Source organism: Channa argus, chromosome 4 (assembly GCF_033026475.1).
Source record: "Channa argus isolate prfri chromosome 4, Channa argus male v1.0, whole genome shotgun sequence".
Classification (NCBI taxonomy): domain Eukaryota; kingdom Metazoa; phylum Chordata; class Actinopteri; order Anabantiformes; family Channidae; genus Channa; species Channa argus.
The window spans coordinates 24,889,110-24,908,898 of NC_090200.1; the positions used below are offsets into that span (position 1 = coordinate 24,889,110).

General features: G+C 39.7%; 1 protein-coding gene across 1 annotated transcript in view; it reads right to left on the bottom strand.

Moving 5' to 3' along the window:
* The window catches only part of nrn1la (neuritin 1-like a), a 71,947-nt gene that overhangs the window by 15,981 nt on the left and 36,177 nt on the right, over window positions 1–19,789 (bottom strand). The window contains exon 2 of the mRNA XM_067502782.1: window positions 6,578–6,728. Coding sequence (XP_067358883.1) covers window positions 6,578–6,728 — 151 coding nt within the window. The remainder of the gene's footprint in view (window positions 1–6,577; window positions 6,729–19,789) is intronic.

Sequence of the window (19,789 nt, forward strand, 5' to 3'; positions counted from 1 at the left end):
TATTATGTTTTGTAGAGGCCTTTAAAGAATCCTGTTTTCCATGAGTTTTAGACAATTGCATGTCAAAGCAATTGTGACTGTGCAGACAACTGGCTGTCCTGTACTGTCACATTTATCTTTAACAAACTCTATGAATGCTCTAAGAAACAGTGTCATATTGTTGCGAACAAAATATGACAAAATAAACTAACGAAATAGTAATAAACTATGTTGTTATAACATGATTATTTAATGGGGGCCTTGTGAGTCAGTGGGTAAGCAGCTGGATGGCCTTCTTGCCGCAACCCTCCCGTTCTTGGTTGGTGGACAGGGCCACACCAGGTGGGGAAGGATTTTAGCCCGCGGCCTTCTGCATCCCAACCACACTACTCTACCACTGAGCCACCTGGGCCCCTTACGCTTGGATTATCTGTAATATTTATAAAATAATTCTCAAAAGATGACACTAAATGATAGAATTGTTTTAACTGGTTGGTAATTCTTTATATTAAATTAGACAAAAAAGCATTGCAGCCCCGATATTTGTAGTAAAAAAAGTTTACTTTTTATTTTTATTATTATAATATATAATATAATATATAATATAAAATACCAGCTTTAAACATCCAAGGAATAACTCTCACTCTCATGTTTTATATCAGAGCTGGAAATAGCTCAGCATGCGTGTAAAAATGATTTTGTTTAAAACATTGAGTCTCTTATTTTTCACATCCAGGAGAAACCTCAGAAAGCATCGTGACTATTCTGTCCAAGGTTGATGTACTTAAAGTTAAAATAATAAATAAAAAAAGTCCCTGCCACAGCCTCTCAGCTCCAGCGGTTGCATGAATTGAAAAGAAGCACAGAAATGAAGAGGATTCAGCTATTCTTGGGGAAGAGTTTGACAAAGCTTTTAAATTAAAACCAACACATTTCAGCTGCAGTGGCCTTCATCTGGGTTACAGGTTGACGTGCTTCATGAAGGCTTCCTTCACCTTGTGGCAGAGAAGGAAATATTCCACTCGCACAAGACTTGATCTATGTTTTGCAAGGTTTAAGATGGCTTTTTACAAGTATGCAACATTTTGTAAAAATGTACAAAATGTAAATGTAAAAAAATATGATGTACAAATCTTCCTTTTGGCACCTTTAACTCATTTCCAAATATCTATGAAAACCAGAGAGAGATGCTGAAATTGGGAACATTCACTTCTTTGTTTGGGAGCAGTTTAAATCCCAACAGCTGCAGCCTAAATGAGCTGTAGAGCTGAAAATGAATTTAAACTGTGGCAGGAATAGGAAGAGAAAACCTGCAATGAGATGCAATGAAAGCATGAATGGCCTTATCTAAATCTGTAGAGGATAAAAATATAAAAGCAAATAGAAAGGCTGCTCTGAAAGGGGACTGAATGAAAGAAATCTCAACCTTGTAAGAGAGAGTTTTCTGATAACACCCGTTTTAGCGATCGGTAGACTCCAGCTTTTGTTTGTGTGACTGTAACCAAGGAAACAAATACCACATTTTTACCTTGCTCCTGTACTTTATACATTCTTCAGTTAAATGAGGAGTTTCTCACTGTTAGGCTGTGACTAAATCCTGTAGTCTCTCTTGAGACACTTTCTTTTTTTAACAGATTGCATAGTTGGTCTATTTTGAGATAAATCTCCAATCCTCCTGTGCTGATTTCATATCTTTAATGCCACCGAGCATCTGCCTATTTTGTTGCTGCATATTTAACCAACATTAGAAATAAGATTTTTCTTATCAAGAGATTGTTGATCTGACCTCTGAGTGGTGTCAGTTTGACTGAACTAAGGTCCACAAGCTTTACTTCATAATTTCATGGCCCCATGTATGACCTGATTGTTTATATAATTATCAGCTTTCAGACACAGAAGACTAATTAGCCATCCTGCAACTCCTGGGCAGACTGGAGAGAAACTCCACTTCCACAACATAGAGTGATACAGAACTGATCCACACAGAGCAGCCGGCCGTACCAGGCCACACAGATCAAGCAATGTGGTAACCAAAAAAGCTTCAGTCAGACTTCAAGTGTCCAGACTATCGCCAGTGAACAGTTAAAATAAATGACATAGCTGGAAATGAAGACTTCAGTGCAGCACGGTGGTGGAGTGGTTTGCGCTTATGCCCTAGAAAGTCCCTGGTTTGAATCTGTCTCCTGTTATAATTATTTGTTTTATTAAAAGAAAATTATTTAAAATCTGTGAAACATTTTTTCTTGTTAATTTCTTAAACACATTTCCCTGTTTATCTTTCCTATGAATTGATTGGTTTTTGATGACCTTCATTTGTTATTGTCTAGCATTAGCATGTAATGTTACACTTTTGACTTGCTTTGAGTTGCATTCCATCCTTACAAATGTATCTGTTAAATCATTAAAGTATGCTCTCAAGATTTAAAATATGCTCTTGAGAGAGGAATCATCTCAAGAGCATTTCATATTTACATGGAATTTTGTGTATCTAAAGGAGTGTGTATAGAAACATATCAAATCATGAGAGCAAAGAAGAAGTCAGCCACCATTACCATTGTATCATCATTACACTGTAGCATCATTTAAACATTAAACACCTGTCCTCTGTATCCTGCTACTCAACTCACAGAACTGTACTGTGTATACAGCAGTAATATGTTGTTATTGTAATGACTGCCTTTGTATAGCAGTGTTTAGAGTAACCTATAGCAACATTTTCAGACTTAGAATCCAGATCGGTTTGCTTTGTTGTTTGGCAAGAGAAGACATTGCCTGATGGTGATGAGGTGTTGTGGCCACCTCAAGGAACTCCTTTACTTCACAGATATTGCTGTTGTCTTTTATTACGATGATTATTGCATATTTGTACAGTGTCTAGCTCCTGAATTTGCATATATATCTATTGTGAAAATATATACATTCGTGCAATGATAACTTTTTAATGCAGACTGCAGAAGTGCAAAAGGTACAACTTAGTTGTGATTTCCATTATTCACATAAGTTTGTAGACAGGATAATTATTTGTTTTTTGTGTGCATTTTTGGAAATGTTTACTTTTTCAAGAAATTGTGAGGAATTTTGTATGCAGTGTATGTGCTATTGGGTTTTTTATGTTAAGTTCAGACATAATGAGGAAAAGTTTCAGAAAAAATGTAATAGACTTATTATAGATAACCTTTAAACTGTAAGTTTACTCAAGAGCAAAGTGGTACCTTTTTCATCTAAACCTCCCCTATTTATTTTTAAGCCGTAGCAAAAGGTTACTGTTTAATTCTTTTGTGTATATTTCTTCTGTATCTTTACCCCCAAATATTTCTTTTTCACTTCACCTACTCAGGATCCACAGTGAAGGATTGCAACAGCATAATGCCTATTGTGAATATGAGGAATAAAAGCAGCACTGCACTCCTGGGAGAGCTCTGACAATGGAGCAGCCTTGGCCTAGATGCAAATCATAGCCTCCTATTCAGACTACACTGTAGTCTGCATGTGAGTGTGTGTGTGTCTGTGTGTGTGTGGGGGGGGTCTTCAGATGATCTTCAGAAGGGAGCGGTATGCTACCTCCTCATTAGGTGGCTCTAATAGAAGTGCTAAAAACCCTGTTCCTAAGTGGAGAAAGGAAGAGAGAGAAGTAGAAAAGAAAAACAGAGTGAAAGGATGAAGGGAGGTAAAAGATTATGAAGAAGGACAATAAAAAGAGGTGTGAACTAATAGAGAGAAAGAACTAAAAATGAAACAGAAATTAAGTGAGACAGGATACTGAGAGTAAGTAAGTGAGTGTAGATTGGAGAAAAGTTTGTATGTGGTAATGCAGGTTGTGTGTGCATGCATGTGAGTGTGTGTGTCTGAACTCTTCTGTTCCTGCATTAGGCAACATTCACACTAAGGTGGCTGGGTTGCAGGATTAGTAGTTTAATTGGTACCTCAAGGAATAGAAGAGACTTAACAACAGTGGAGTGGTATCATGGGTGGGCTGTAAGCCCATGGCGACACACACACACACACACGCGCGCTCACACACATGCTTTTCTTTCTATAGTTGCGAGGACACTCACTGACACAGTGGATTCCTAGTGTAAACCTAATTCTAACCTAACCCCTAAAACCAAGTCTTAACCGTCAGACAGATCTTTTATAGGTTTGGACAAGTCTAAATGTCTTTACAACAATTGTATAAAATCAATGTGTCCACAAAACAAAAAATACATACACACACACACATTTCTTTAAACAAAAGTCACTGGTAAACTAACTGTGTTTTTGTATTTTTGAAACTAAAAACAAAATGAAAACACCACCACACAAATAACTTAGTGGTAAGTTATGTTGGCTTCTTTCGCACTGACATAAATTCAGTACTGTATCAGACGTAAAGTCATCATCTGGGGTCCATGAATTTCCGATCGACCCAAAAGATGGTAAATATTTCAATGGACCAACTGCCTAGAACAGTGGATCAAAAAAGAGAAAGGGAAACAGGAAGAGCTGGACCACAACATGCAGTAAAAGCTGAGCCAAGATATCAGTGAGATGACTGATACTGCACGCAGAGGCTTGTACATACACACATCCTTCAGAATAACAACTCCATTATGTTTTTCTCGAGGACGATAATGTCACGCTTTGTAAATCTCAATTGAAATGTGTTTAGAAAAAAAGGAGGTTCCTCAATGAATCCCCCGATGTCAGAAGTACCGAGTCACATGCAGCAAGCTGAGCAATTGCACCTCCAAGTGAACTGTCTATCATCTGTAAGCTGTGTTTAATGGAGCATGTAAGATGTCACTGTCACTGTCTAATCAAGTGCTCTTTAGTTTGTTAAGGCCTCATTCATTATACAGTGAGAAGAGGATGCGGCTCACAGCTACTCTTATATTGCATGAAATAACTAAGTAACCTCTCAGCTCTGCAGTATGCGTGGGTAATGTTTATTTTGGCCTCTTTGGTCACTATCTGTGTACAGTGTGCCGTCATAAATTTGGGAGTTCAGTCTACAAAGTTTACTTGACAGAAACACTGGTCTCAAATCAGAAATCTTATTCTAAGACCCCTCACACATTAGCGGCACTTTTCCCTGGTCGATAGGATCCAACGTCTCTGTAAGATGGATGACAGAGGTGTGTAAAAATAGAGTGGTTTGCAGAGATGACAGAGAGAGAGAGAGAGAGAGAGAGAGAGATGACGGATGGATACAGGATATATCGAGAAATGAAGTGGTGAGAGGAAAAAAAAGAAGCGGAGAGGAGAGGAGGGAAGTGTGAGATGTTCTGCATGTTTAATCAGCATCATCAGGCCTCCAGCCGAAACAATGAGAGGCTAAAATGAGAGTTGTAGAGTGAAGATGTGCTGGTGGGAGAGAGGAGGAAGCGCTATTAAAGTGAGTTAATAGCGAGTGAGTTTGTGGTGAACACTTACTCTTTAAAAAAAATAAAATGAAATCAATTTACTAACAAATCAGCATTGTCTCTTTTTGGTATTTGATTCTATTAGCATTTTAAATTCGGTCTGATTTTGAGATAGAGAATAAAATCGCCCAGATGAACTCTGCTGGCTTTGTTTAAAAAAAAAATCTCACGTAGAAGAAGTGATTTCTTTTTCAACTTGAACTCACACTTGAACAGTCTCAAACTACAGTAGCAGTTGTGCTGCATAATCAGTGCAGTCATCTTGTTTGTGCCAATAAAACACTCAGTATTCCTCTCATAGAACCGTAGTCAGTTAAATGTAATTTTATTTTATCTGGAATCATTCATCCTTTGATGTTTGATGTCAATGACAGATCACAAAGAGATTTCTCTATGCTAAACTGCAACAGGAGAGAAAGGAATTAAAGAAAAATGAAAATTCTTTGTGTTACATTATGTTCTTCTATGGTGCGTCGGTAACAACTCTGAATTCATGTGGAAATAGTATGAATCACTGGTTAGAGAAAATTACATTAACTTTAAAGCCTGTTCCGACCAACAAATGTAACGATCATGAATAGCCTATGATTATTCTGAAGGTGACAACAAGTCTGTGAAATTGTGAAAGGACTGATAATAACACTAACACATTCTGACTCCCGATTCTCCTCGACTCCTTCGACCCTCAAACTATGTGTCTGCAGTATATTAGGTTTATCATAATTCATTTTGCACACAGTTATTGGAAGAAAACTTTATGCTCCCTGCATGTGAACAGGTCAAGAGAAAGTCCAGTGAGAGATTAGAGCGCAAAGACTTCGATCTGTGGTATTGTACAGATGTGCAGCTTGGACATGCCCTATTGATATCAGATAGCAAACTGACTTTGTGGAACTGTAAAATGCTTGGCCAAACTTTTCCAAAGCCTTGCATACATATTTCCAACTCAGAGAATGTGTTGCCTTGTCCTGGGAGCTGTCTGAGCCATATTTTTTAAAAATTGTTTTCCTAAAGTACCCCAATACTCACTATTACTGACCTAACTGCCCTGTGTTTCTAGAGATGCATATTTGAAAACTGAAGCTTGGCAGACTTCCCATTCAACGCACTCAGTGCTTTATGCTTGCTTTTTCAGACAGTGTTTGTGTTTCTCTGTGTTAGACTTGGCATTCTGTGTGCGTGACTGCACTGACCTGCAGATGGAGTGTATCTCATGTACGTCCTCGTCCTTGCGGGCACTGTCCGTCAGACTGTCGCCCAGTGCCATCAGACACTGAGCGAAACCTTTATAAATGGAGTGACACCTTCTGGCTGAAGCGGCAGCAACAGGGCATGGGCTCCGCACTGGAAAACACAAATGCACACATTTCATATAGAAGTTTTAGAGGGTTGAACTCGCTACAGTTTGCAATGTGAACTGGCAAGTCGTTCAGAGCAGTTACATTAAAAGTTTTTTTGTTTCTCTTTTTGCTGTTGGATGAGCATGAGAAAGATAAAAGGAGCAACTGTGCAGTGAGAGACACAGCTGTCTATATGGCCGTTTGTTTCAAAAAGACTGAGAGGCTGAGTATTATTTATCATACACACAGAGCTACAGACAGCTGTGGGTCCATCTTCAGTCCTCACCACTGCCTCTCAGTCAGCTGCTGATCGATTGCTCACATCAGTGATGAGATACTGTATGTCAAGGCTGGTTGGCTAGGAAATGGAAAGTACCCTGAGTAATCAGATTGTGTTCCAAAAGACAACACAAACATCTCAGGCTTAAAGCTCATTCACAGAAATAGTTAAAGATGTGATAACCCACACACAATGTGGGTCGTCTTAAATGTGTTTATCTTTGCATTTAATCATATTATGGTGGTTTTGACTCATTTATATGAATACTTAGTATAATTTAAACATACAGTACATATGACATTTCATATGTCATATGTATGACAGTTTTGCCTGCAGGTCCATCTTTACAAAAGGGCTCAGGATGCCTTCTGTCTTCTATCACCAGTTTAACATAACACTTGCATTAATCACGAGCCTAACTCTGAATGGCTGAGGGAACAGGGTGTTTCAGAACAGTGGGGTCATTTTAGAGGCTTATCATTGTGTGATGTCACAGTAGACGCATGTTCATCATTGCCAGCTCTTCAAGTGGGAGATTCAAATTCAATTTCTAAATCATATAAAAACACAGTTGAGGGCCCTCACCGTCGCCTAATCCACTCCAAAGCTTCTGTTGTTGTTGTTGTTGCTGCTTTTCATCACAGCAGCTCTTTAACTGCTAGAAAGGACCACATGTTGAGTAACAATAAATGCAAAGAACAACTCTCTGGATGACAAGTAGCCCAAAACTAGACTAGACCTGCTGTCCACGTTCCACAAGACTCAATATCATCTCAGATTTGTTGAGTGAGTAAATAGGTGCTGTTCCAATGGGTGGATGTGTTCCTCAATTGGGAAGATCATCAGCTATACAGTAGAGTAGCTGTAGTAAACGAAGTAGTAGTAGTAGTAGTAGTAGTAGTAGTAGTAGTAGTAGTAGTAGTAGTAAAGGGGGAGGGAATTGACAACTGAGATGACACATCTTTCTGTATCTAGCTACATTTATGTAAAATGGTTATTAAAAATGGCAAATACTGTGTATGCAATTGAGTCAGCTTTACTAGTTGTTGTAAGTTCATAAAGGAGAATAAAAAGCAACATTCAATTTCTCTTTTGTCAACGTGAAAATCATTATCAGCTACTTGCAACCACTGTCATTGTTTCCACTTGAGCACACAGTCAACTGAATGAAGAGAGACACCAAACTATCAGATTGCTCCATTAATGTAGCATAATTTACAATACTGTAGAAACTAAACAGCGATTTTACAGCAATTTTCATTTTTATGTTTTATTGAGGGCTGCAGCTGCAGTAAACCCAGTTTTTATCTTTCCTGTTCTCTCAACAAAAAGTAAATGGGCTTTTTTCCTTTGGCATTTATATTATTGTGGAAAATAACATCCTCTTTACATATGAAGATGACTTTTATGATTTATAAAACCTAAATACATTTGCCAGAAGTAAAAAAACTACACTACAGCACTTTAGTATGTGGTGATGGCCATACGGTTGTTAGGGAAAGTAATGGCATATTTTGGTAGTAAGTTCATATTAAAATGACAAGCAGTGGCTAATTTCAGTAGCTCACCTTGTTAAATAATTAATAATAGCTATCTACCATCTCACTCTGCTCTTCACATTGTTTTTTTAATACTTTGGATATAAAGGCTAGATACAGTCCCAGTGTATGGTGCCTCTTGTGAATGTGAATGTGAGTTTTTGATTTGGGTGAAATCTGTGTGAAAATATGTCTCTGAAGAGACACAATGGGAAGTGGGACTGAAGCACATGGGAAATCTGTGAACCACAAAACCAAAATAATATGCTGAAAGGCGCTAAAAAGCTCTTATGATGAGGAAGAAGCTGCAGAGTGATGCTCCTAGTCTGTATGGTTTCATTCCTACAAGTGACCTCTTTACATAAAGTCATTGTTGACATGAAAATCTTGTTTACTCCAGCTTTAATAATGATATACAGCAAATGCAGTGCATCCAAACTCGGCATGCCAATCATCTTTCAGACAAGGATAGAAGCAAGAGCAACAACAAATCTGTCAGGTGTCAGGCAGCTCAGGTAACATCTTGTCGGCTGTCAGCATCAATTGTCAGGACACTGGATGACAAGTTGAGGTTTTTACTGTCAAATCAAAGTAGGTACAAATGTTAGAGAATGATGTGACATGCATGACAATATGTGCCTTGGCAGAAGTAAGAGGAATCTGATATTTATATCAGATATGCATTATAATGCCAGCAGCCTATATGTTAAGGAGGTTAAGCTGAACCTAAGCTGTTAGTTTTATGCAACCTCCAAATATGATTCCCTGATTTTATACATCTTTTTATACATCAGAATCTTTTGGCTCGAATTAATGATGGAGGTACAGTATAAATCCTATTTTTAAACCAAGGGACACATTAAGAAAATAGCTTTTTGTTTATGTCTTTGCAGAAAGGTGGAGAATCCCCTGATGATGCTTCTTTCAGGATTTCAAAGTCAGCCACTAAAGTGCATCTCTCATGCACAAACACACAGTCTCCTGAGAATCCAGTCTCACAAATCACTTACTTTGTATGTATATTTACAGCATCTCACTGAAGCTCAAAGCTGATTGTTAAGTCAGACTTAAGTATGAGAAAATTCTTCTAGGAAGGTGAGCATTTGATTGATGTCTTTTGAAGTAATCTTCTTCTTTTCCTTTCGGCTGCTCCCTTTCAGGGGTCGCCACAGCGAATCATGTGCCTCCATCTAATTCTGTCCTCTGCATCCTCTTCACTCACACCAACTAACTTCATGTCCTCCCTCACTACATCCATAAATCTCCTCTTTGGTCTTCCTCTAGACCTCCTGCCTGACAGCTCCAACCTCAGCATCCTTCTACCGATATATTCACAGTTTCTCCTCTGAACATGTCCAAACCACCTCAATCTGGCCTCTCTGACTTTATCTCCAAAACATCTAACATGAGCTGTCCCTCTGATGTCCTCATTCCTGATCCTGTCCATCCTCGTCACTCCCAAAGAGAACCTCAACATCTTAAGCTCTGCAACCTCCAGCTCTGCCTCCTGTCTTTTCTTCAGTGCAACAGTCTCTAAGCCGAACAACATTGCTGGTCTCACCACCGTCTTGAACACCTTTCCTTTCATTCTCGCTGATACTCTTTTATCACACAACACACCTGACACTTTTCTCCACCCGTTCCAACCTGCCTGCACTCGCCTCTTCACCTCTTTTCCACACTCACCGTTGCTCTGAACCGTTGACCCTAAATACTTAAAGTCCTGCACCTTGTTCACCTCTGCTCCCTGTAACCTCACCGTTCCACCTGGGTCCCTCTCATTCACACACATGTATTCTGTCTTGCTGCGGCTAAGCTTCATTCCTCTGTTTTCCAGAGCAGACCTCCACTTCTCTAGATTTTCCTCCACCTGCTCCCTGCTCTCACTACAAATAACAATGTCATCTGCAAACATCATAGTCCAGGGAGATTCTTGTCTAACCTCATCTGTCAGTCTGTCCATCACCAGAGCAAACAAGAAGGGGCTCAAAGCCGATCCTTGATGCAGACCCACCTCCACCTTGAACTCCTCTGTCACACCTACAGCACACCTCACCACTGTCTTACAGCTCTCATACATGTCCTGCACCACTCTAACATACTTCTCTGCCACTCCAGACGTCCTCATACAATACCACAGCTCCTCTCTCGGCACCCTGTCATACGCTTTTTCTAAATCTACGAAGACACAATGCAACTCCCTATGACCCTCTCTGTACTTCTCCATCAGCGTCCTCAAAGCAAATACTGCATCTGTTGTACTCTTTCTAGGCATGAAACCATATTGCTGCTCACAAATGTTCACCTCTGCCCTTAGCCGAGCTTCCACTACTCTTTCCCACAACTTCATTGTGTGACTCATCAGCTTTATTCCTCTGTAGTTGCCACAGCTCTGCGCATCTCCCTTGTTCTTAAAAATTGGTACCAGTACACTTTTCCTCCAGTCCTCTGGCATCCTCTCACTCTCCAAGATCTTGTTAAACAAACTAGTCAGAAACTCTACTGCCACCTCTCCTAGACACTTCCATACCTCCACAGGCTTGTCATCAGGACCAACTGCCTTTCCACTCTTCATCCTCTTCAATGTCCTCCTCACTTCACTCTTACTAATCTTTGCTACTTCCTGCTTCACAACAGTCACCTCTTCTACTCTTCGTTCCCTTTCATTTTCCTCGTTCATCAACTCTTCAAAGTACTCCTTCCATCTTCCCATCACACTACTGGCACCTGTCAATACATTTCCATCCTTATCTTTAATCACCCTAACCTGCTGCACATCCTTTCCATCTCTATCTCTTTGTCTGGCCAACCTGTACAAATCCACCTCTCCCTCTTTAGTGTCCAACCTAGCATACAAGTCCTCATATGCTCTTTGTTTGGCCTTTGCCACCTCTATCTTCACCTTACGCTGTATCTCCCTGTACTCCTGTCTACTCTCTTCAGTCCTCTCAGTGTCCCACTTCTTCTTAGCTAACCTCTTTCTCTGTATACACTCCTGAACTGCCTCGTTCCACCACCAAGTCTCCTTGTCCGCTTTCCTCTTTCCAGATGACACACCGAGTACCCTCCTACCTGTTTCCCTGATCAAATTAGCTGTAGTAGTCCAGTCATCTGGAAGCACCTCCAAACCACCCAGAGTCTGTCTCAGCTCCTCCCTGAAAACTAAACGACATTCTTCCTTTTTCAACTTCCACCACTTCGTCCTCTGCTCTGCCTTAGTCCTCCTTATCTTCCTCACCACCAGCATCATTTTGCACACCACCATCCTGTGTTGTCTGGCTACACTCTCCCCTACCAATGCTTTACAGTCACTGATCTCTTTCAGATTACAACGTCTACATAAGATGTAGTCTACCTGAGTGCTTCTCCCTCCGCTCTTGTACGTCACCCTATGTTCCTGCCTCTTCTGAAAGAAAGTGTTTACTACAGCCATTTCCATTCTCTTTGCAAAGTCAACCACCATCTGACCTTCTGCGTTCCTGTCCTGAACACCAAACCTGCCCATAACAGTCTCATCACCTCTGTTCCCTTCACCTACATGCCCATTGAAATCTGCACCAATGACAACTCTCTCACCTCTGGGGATGCTCTGCATCACTTCATCTAACTCACTCCAGAATTTCTCCTTCTCTTCTAACTCACATCCTACCTGTGGGGCATAACCACTCACAACATTGAACATCACCCCTTCAACTTCCAGCTTCAGGCTCATCAACCTGTCTGATACTCTTTTCACCTCTAGAACATTCCTCACAAAATCCTCTTTCAATATAACTCCTACTCCATTTCTCTTCCTATCTGACCCATGGTAAAACAACTTGAACCCTGCTCCTAAGCTTCTAGCCTTGCTACCTTTCCACCTGGTCTCCTGGACACACAGTATGTCCACCTTCCTTCTCTGCATCATGTCGATCAACTCCCTAGCCTTCCCTGTCATAGTACCAACATTCAAAGTCCCTACTGTCAGTCCTACATTCTTAGCTTTCCTCTTCTCTCTCTGCCTACGAACACACCTTCCTCCTCTTCTTCTTCGTCTTCGACCAACAGTAGTCCAATTTCCACCGGTACCCTGTAGGTCAACAGCACCGGTGGCGGTCGTTGTTAACCCGGGCCCCGACCGATCCGGTATGGAAGCCTTTGTCACGATTCGCATGTTTGATTTGGCATGTGTTTTACGTCGGATGCCCTTCCTGCCACAACCCTCTGCATTTATCCAGACTTGGGACTGGCACAAGAAGACACTGGCTTGTGCCCCCTTGCGGTTGCATTGATTGATGTCTTTTGAAGTAATAATTATAAAAATTCCATTGCGTTCTGTTCTACCACCATTTACTAAGGCTTGTAAACAGAGGACTAAGCTTTCAAAAAGACACTGCAGAGGACCAGACCCGATTAAAACCTTTGCAGTATTATTGCTTGATTAGGTCGATCCTCTCCCATCTTTTAAGAAGCAGTAAATTTTAATCTGGTTTAGGGGGAAAAGACTTCAAGGAGTAGTAGTCTCATGAAAATAGACTGTCAACCAGGTCCATCCAGATCAGCTGCTCCCCTTGCACAGGAGTTTGAGACGTGTCTATCAATGACTTATGGCTTAATAAACGCCACAATTTAGGCTGTGCACATTAGCTAAGATAACATACATTAAAATGTAGGTAAGAAAACAAAGTTAAAGGATGACGACAAGGAATCTAGAGCCACAGTACAAAGAATTCAGTGGGAAAAGAAAATATGCTAGTTTATCTACACCACTTTCAGCAGATGGGATGGAGCTTTGAGAGAGACATTATCAAAGTGACACTGATTCAGCCTCATTTCTGCTTGAGTAGCATTCTTTTTTACTTTAACTTTAAAACCTCATTTTCAGTGGTATTCTTGGTCGCCATTTATGTATTAAAACATCTGGTTTAATGGTTGCTAAGAATTTGGGGATTTCAAATTCTGCATTTTTCACCATCTTAAGTTTATACATTCAGAGAATGTTAAACATAGTTGCTCACTGCATCCACAAATGCAAAGGAAAAATAATGCAACGAAAAACATTTATTAATTAGATCAAAAAATGCCACCTTCTTATCTGAGCCCAAGCTCATTTAAAATGGGCTGAGGACTCCTAAATTGAAACTGTCCTGTGATCCTGTGAGGGGTCAGAATTTGCTCCTCTGGGCTAAAAAAGAGAGAGACCATACAGCCTATTGTCAGACCATAGTTAGAACAGAACATAGTTTGCACATCCGTAAAGTTTCGATTAATATTGGATGATATACATAATTTCTGAAGCGACATCCAGATTACATTTTTTTCAGGGAAGGTTGTGCTTTTTCTAGCAACACAATGTCAATACACATTCTGTACATTTAAAACAGCATGGCTCAGTAGTAGAAGAGTCTGACTGCTAAACTGGGCTGCCTGCAGTCCAGAGCTGCCACCTATGAAAAACTAAAATGTGAAGAATAAGGACCCAGAATGGTGCAGAAGTACATTTAAGGAGACAGTCACTAGTGTCGCTCACTAGTAATTGATTACTATCAATCAAATGATAAGGAAGTCAGACTGAATACTAAAAAAAAATAGTAATTGAGTCTGACTGTCAGGCTGCAACATTTTTTATTAGTCAGCCTTTCTGTCTTTATTCTTGTATCAGTGTGACAGTAGTAATTATGTTTCTAACTATGATAATGTGAGAAACAAGAGTTGCCTCGGATGGAGAAATGACAATTTATCCTTAAAATGAATCATCAAACTTTCCGGCCTGTATTATAAAACTAAATCAACTGTCAATGTACTCCCTTAAATAGAAATACTGAAAAAGTGATTGACACAAACCTTATCCTTAAAAACACGTTTTAAGGATGATACATATTGTACTGGTATAATCAACTACCTTTCATCTCTACTTTCCTTTGACAGAACAAGTGATGGACAAACGGCTGACAAAAGGAGGTCCAGATCACTGACTACCTGCCTATTGAATTACAATGTTTGAATAGTTATCACTACTGACATTTCTGTTATTAATGGGTTCATTATGATACAAAAAAGTGCTCAGCATCTGTTGTTTATCCTGAGAACTGATCAGAAATTTTAAAGAAGTAGGTGTAAAAACATTTCTTTGGTAATCATACTTTTTGTGGAACCTTGTGTGACATACAGTACATTATTTTTCCAAGAAGAATATTTCATGTTTTAATCATATTTTACAAACAAGTCCATTCCTTATCTTATCCTGTTTAGAGTCACCAAGGGTGAAGCCTATCACAGCTGTCATAGCGCAAGGGGCAGGGTACACCCTGGACAGGTCTGCAGTCAACACAGACACACGGACAACCATTTACATTCAGATTTACACCTACGGGCAATTTAGAGTTACTAATTAATGGTTTGATCCCCGGTCCCAGCTATATGTCGAAGTGTCACTGAACCCCTAACAGCCCATTCCCCTCCCCAGCTGTGCAGTACCGGTAGAAATTGAATAGGGTTGTGTCAGGAAGGGCATCCGGCGTAAAAACTGTGACAAATCAAATAATAAAGTGATCCGCTGTGGCGACCCTGAACTCACGGGATAAGCCAAAAGAAAAAAAAATAGCTGTGAGTTAGCACATGTGTTAGCTTCATAGCTAACACATGTGCAGCAAATACTGATCTAATACATACTTAATGCACTATTGAGTATTTACAGCAACAAAAAATATGTAAGGTGTTTATTGTTTTCCAATCATGCTGAAACAGAGAAACGTTAATTTAAAGTCACATTCCAGGCCCTTGATCAATGAAAGGCAAATATTCACTCTCCTTTCAGCTTGTTTTGGTCTCCACCAACTCCTGGGGGAAATATCTGGGTATTTGCTTGCTAAATGCTCCAATATGTGTACTGTCTATTTGCTGTATTTAGTCTGTCTGTCTTTTGGTGGTGGGACAGTAGGGTACAGTCTGTTTTCTCTGTGTTGCTGGAGACAGCACTGAGAATACGTCATAGTAAAAAACATTATATTAAAAAAGATATTAAAATGCTTTGGACAGATGCTGATTAAACACCCTGTCTTCACAGACCTGGACAGTATTATTGTCTATTCTGCAGAATATCATAAGTCTGAAATAAAAATCCTCTTAAGTGTGCTACGGTCCCTGAAGAACCTCATGACGGGCAACACAAAAAGCTGAGACAATGTTATTAAAGACTTTGCTCATCCCAGAGGAACCTTATTGTGTCTTGTTGACAGCCAGCTCTTCTGTGCAGTGGCATCATTTTAGAGCTAGTAGTGACCAATATTTCACTGAGCTAAACTGGTCCTCTTCAATGGTGGGACAAGCACAGATGCATCATGTCATGATTAGTGTACAAGACGGGCAGGGATAACGTTCATGAAGAGTGTGTGACTGTCCCAGAAGTGGCTTGTCGTGATAAGTAAAAGTCAGAGTGGAGCTCCGGCTGGAGCCTGGCAGGTGAACAGGAGATGCTAATTGGGTCAGACGCTGCATCGCCACAACTCTTCCCCCTTTCCCCAGAGAACAGCTGTTTAATATTTGATGAAGCAGACCCTCCCCCCCTCACATTCTCAATGTGGTCTTTTTTTCTAGGAACCCTATTGATTTCAGGTAGGGTTGTTAAGAGGGCCTGAAGATTATTGGCTTCTCTCATCTACATCAAGTTTTAATGAAGACCTGGGGAGGAAAATCTGCTAGAGAAGAAGAAAAGAAAACATGTGGGAGAAGAAGTGGAGGAAGAGATAACAGGGACAGTGAATGCTAAACTTATCAAAGGAGTCATTGAAAAAAATTAAGAAGCGTAATTAAGTAACAGACAAGCTCATCACAATCATAGGTTCCTACAATAATGCCTGTTAATGTCTAAATGTCAGCCCACCAAACATGGAATGCCACTAACAAAGGTTTTTTTTTTTTTATCAGGCACAAATGGCAACCTCACTGTGATGTCAAGATTGGGTGATGAGCCCGATCCTAAATCATAATTTAAAAAGGTTTAACATTTTAATGTTACTGTTTGCATATGGATTAAATAAATTTAAGGTTGAATAAATATTTGGTTAAGATAGTTTTCTGAATGAGAGCTGTCTAACTGAAAAGCAGTGGTTGTATGTTAAAGTATACAAAATCATAAGTATAGAGTAGTCACATGATAATTGAATTTAATTTTTTCACTTCTTTGGAAGAAGTCCCCTTCATGAAAGTGCTGTATGGCATCTCCACCAGCCACTATTCAAACTGAAATGAGCTCTGGGGGTGCAGTTGGGAAATCAAGGCCAGGAACAACATCTGTTCATTTGGCAGGAATTTGTTGATCCTAGTTTGGCATGTAAACTAATGATCTGTCTGCCAGGCTTGAATGAACCTTTTCCATCTAACTCTGAGGTCACCAGGGGGGTCTAACAGGGTGGTGCAGTTAAACTCTAATGGCTGAGTGTTTTAAACTTGTGGCCTTACAGCAGGAAGGCACCAAGGTTAATCAACCAGCCTCTACTGGGTGGACTTGTCAGCTTGTGTGTAACCTGCTTTGACAAAACAGTTCCAGGAATTAACCTCAGAGATTAGATGTCTCTTTTGTAGGTTCTTGTTAATGTTTCTGTCTTAAGCTGTGAGAATTTAAGAGTCTGCAACCACACTAGCAGCTCTGTGAGGCTGTGCTTGGCATGGCATTGCTTTGAGCTAAATTTATCAGCATGAGCATCAGCATGCAAACATGCTCACAGTGATAACACAGATAGCATAGTGATCATACAGTGATGATGATTTACCCCCCTGTTATTTGAAGACATTCACATAAAAAAATGGTGAAATTCAGTGGTCTTCGTCCCCAAATACACATTTGAGTGGCCACTCAATGTGGGTGGAGTTTGTCCACGGGAACTGAGATGGTTCCTGTCAAAAGTCAACACCTGCATTTTCACACTTTAAAGACGAGGTCAAGAGAATGCATGTGTGTGTGTGAGTGTGTGTGTGTGTGTGTGTGTGTGTGTGTGTGTGTGTGTGTGTGTGTGTGTGTGTGTGTGTGTGTGTGTAAGACAGGGGTGTATTATGTCTCATAGTTGCAAAGAAACAAATAGTATTTGATCTTTTTGACTCTCTTTAGCTTCTATTTTGTCGCCGGGTCATATAAACATGTTGGGGGGTTACAAATATGTGAACTGAACCATTTTTATTTTATATGTTAAATAAGCCAAGCAGGAGAAGTTTCAAAGTGAAAAAATACTTTTAAGTATTTTTTTTAGATTGTTAAACTTTAAAACGGGTCAATTTGACCCTGAACAGAACAGTGTCTTATTTAAATTTATCAACATCACTCCATAAACAAAAAAAATTCAAAATATAAAATAAATATTTTAAAAATCAATTGCATATAAAACTATTGTAATTTATATGTAGGTCTTTTCAGTGTACATTAAAAAAAGTTTTAACATGATTTTTTGTAATAAATGAGTGACTTATGCTCATTGAATCATGATCTGTGAACAGTAAAGAACATCATTGAACTAAATATTGATTGAAATGGTTAGTAATGGAGTTAATGATGAGATATAAACAATGTTTTCTGGGACTTTTTGGTTTCTGACATGTTTGTATAATTAAGTGTGAAATTGGGTCAAACGGGGTCAAATTGACCCGGGAACATAAAGGCTGTTCCTCATAAACGAACATAACAGGAAGGTTAATGTTTTACATTCACGTGATACTGCACTAACATTCAGTAATTAATGGAAGCTGATCGGAATTACTGTATTGGACAATTTGAAGTTGGCCCAGGCAGTACTAGAAATTCCAGTTACACTTGAACAGCACCTCTGCAATAACCATGCAGGTGTTGCAGGGGAATGAAGTGCCACCTTCAGTTTGAATTCATTCTGGTGATCACAAATGCCTGTAGTAATATAAAAAGTGCTACTCCCAAAGCAGAAAGATTTGCTGGGTTAGAACTACAATACAGGAATCAAAAGTAGGATCGCCCAGTTGAAATGGAGGTTAAGATCATAAAATGAGTCCTGGGAAAGCTTCTGGGATCAAAAGAACCGATAATCTCTCTTTTACTAACTGTAACTTTGTGTGCATCAAGGTGGTGCTGTACAGACTCTAATCCTGAGTCCTTTTAACACATGCTGGTGAGGCCTCCATTGCCCTTCAGAGGGGATAAGCAGGTAAAGAAAATAAATCGTTGTCGAATAAGTCCAAGATATATCCAACTCTGAATTTTAATAATCTGAGTCTTTAGAGAATTTTTTAAAAACCTTTGCAGGACTATCCCCATTACTCAATGGCAAGGGCCTGTCAAGGTTAGCCAGAGCTCACAGGCCTGAAGTTGAAGGGACTTCTCCAGTACTAGTGGGTCTAAGCTGCAGGCGGCTGGTTTGAGTTTTGTAATTGAAATATCACAGCTTTTAAAATGTTGCTTTATGATATGAAGACATGGACATGGATCCAAAAAAAAAAAGACGGTGTATTAGAGAAGTAGAGAAGAGGCTGATATAGAAGCAGAGAGAATAAAAAAGCAAGACAGACACACTTGAAAACTACAAATGCTTGGACGAATATTATCAACTGGATGGGACACATTAGTGCTTAGGAGAGCATGTAGATCATTATAGGACAGCTGATCAAGTGCTTCACTACGTGCCTTGATTAATGTTTGATATCTGAACCAAGACCTAGCCCAGGCAGAAAGAGAGAGAGGAAGCAGTAAGAGTGGGGAGGCTGAGTGACTGATTGATACAGACAGCGAGAGAAATCACCAGGCATTGCAGACTTGATTGTGATCACAGAAAGATAAAGAGGATCAAACGAGATGAAGAAGTATAGAAAAGCAATTTTCTGAGAGGGTTGATGAATTGCACTGATAAATAGTATGTTTGGCAGAATTGTTTAAGACTATTGATCTCAGAAAGCATTGCTCTTCAGTGCCCAGTACAGTGGGGTATAATATCAGTATGACAAATGTTAGATAGGATCTGTGTTATTCTACATCTTTATTGTTAACAAATCCAATAAAAGACCATAGAGTTTTAGTATTATATCTCAACACTACTCTGTCTCTGGCACTCCCCAAGGCCCCAAACCCATTTGTTTCTGAGGAAGATATAATCTTTCAAAACAGAATACATATATATAGATTTTTTTCTTAAAGAAGGAAGCAGTTGTCCTAAATCAGCTGGTCATTGTGCTTTTTAGCTAACGTTAACTCAGACCACAGGATTGGGTTTGGATTTGAGTCAAAGAACCCCAGACATCCAATGTGCATGTTGT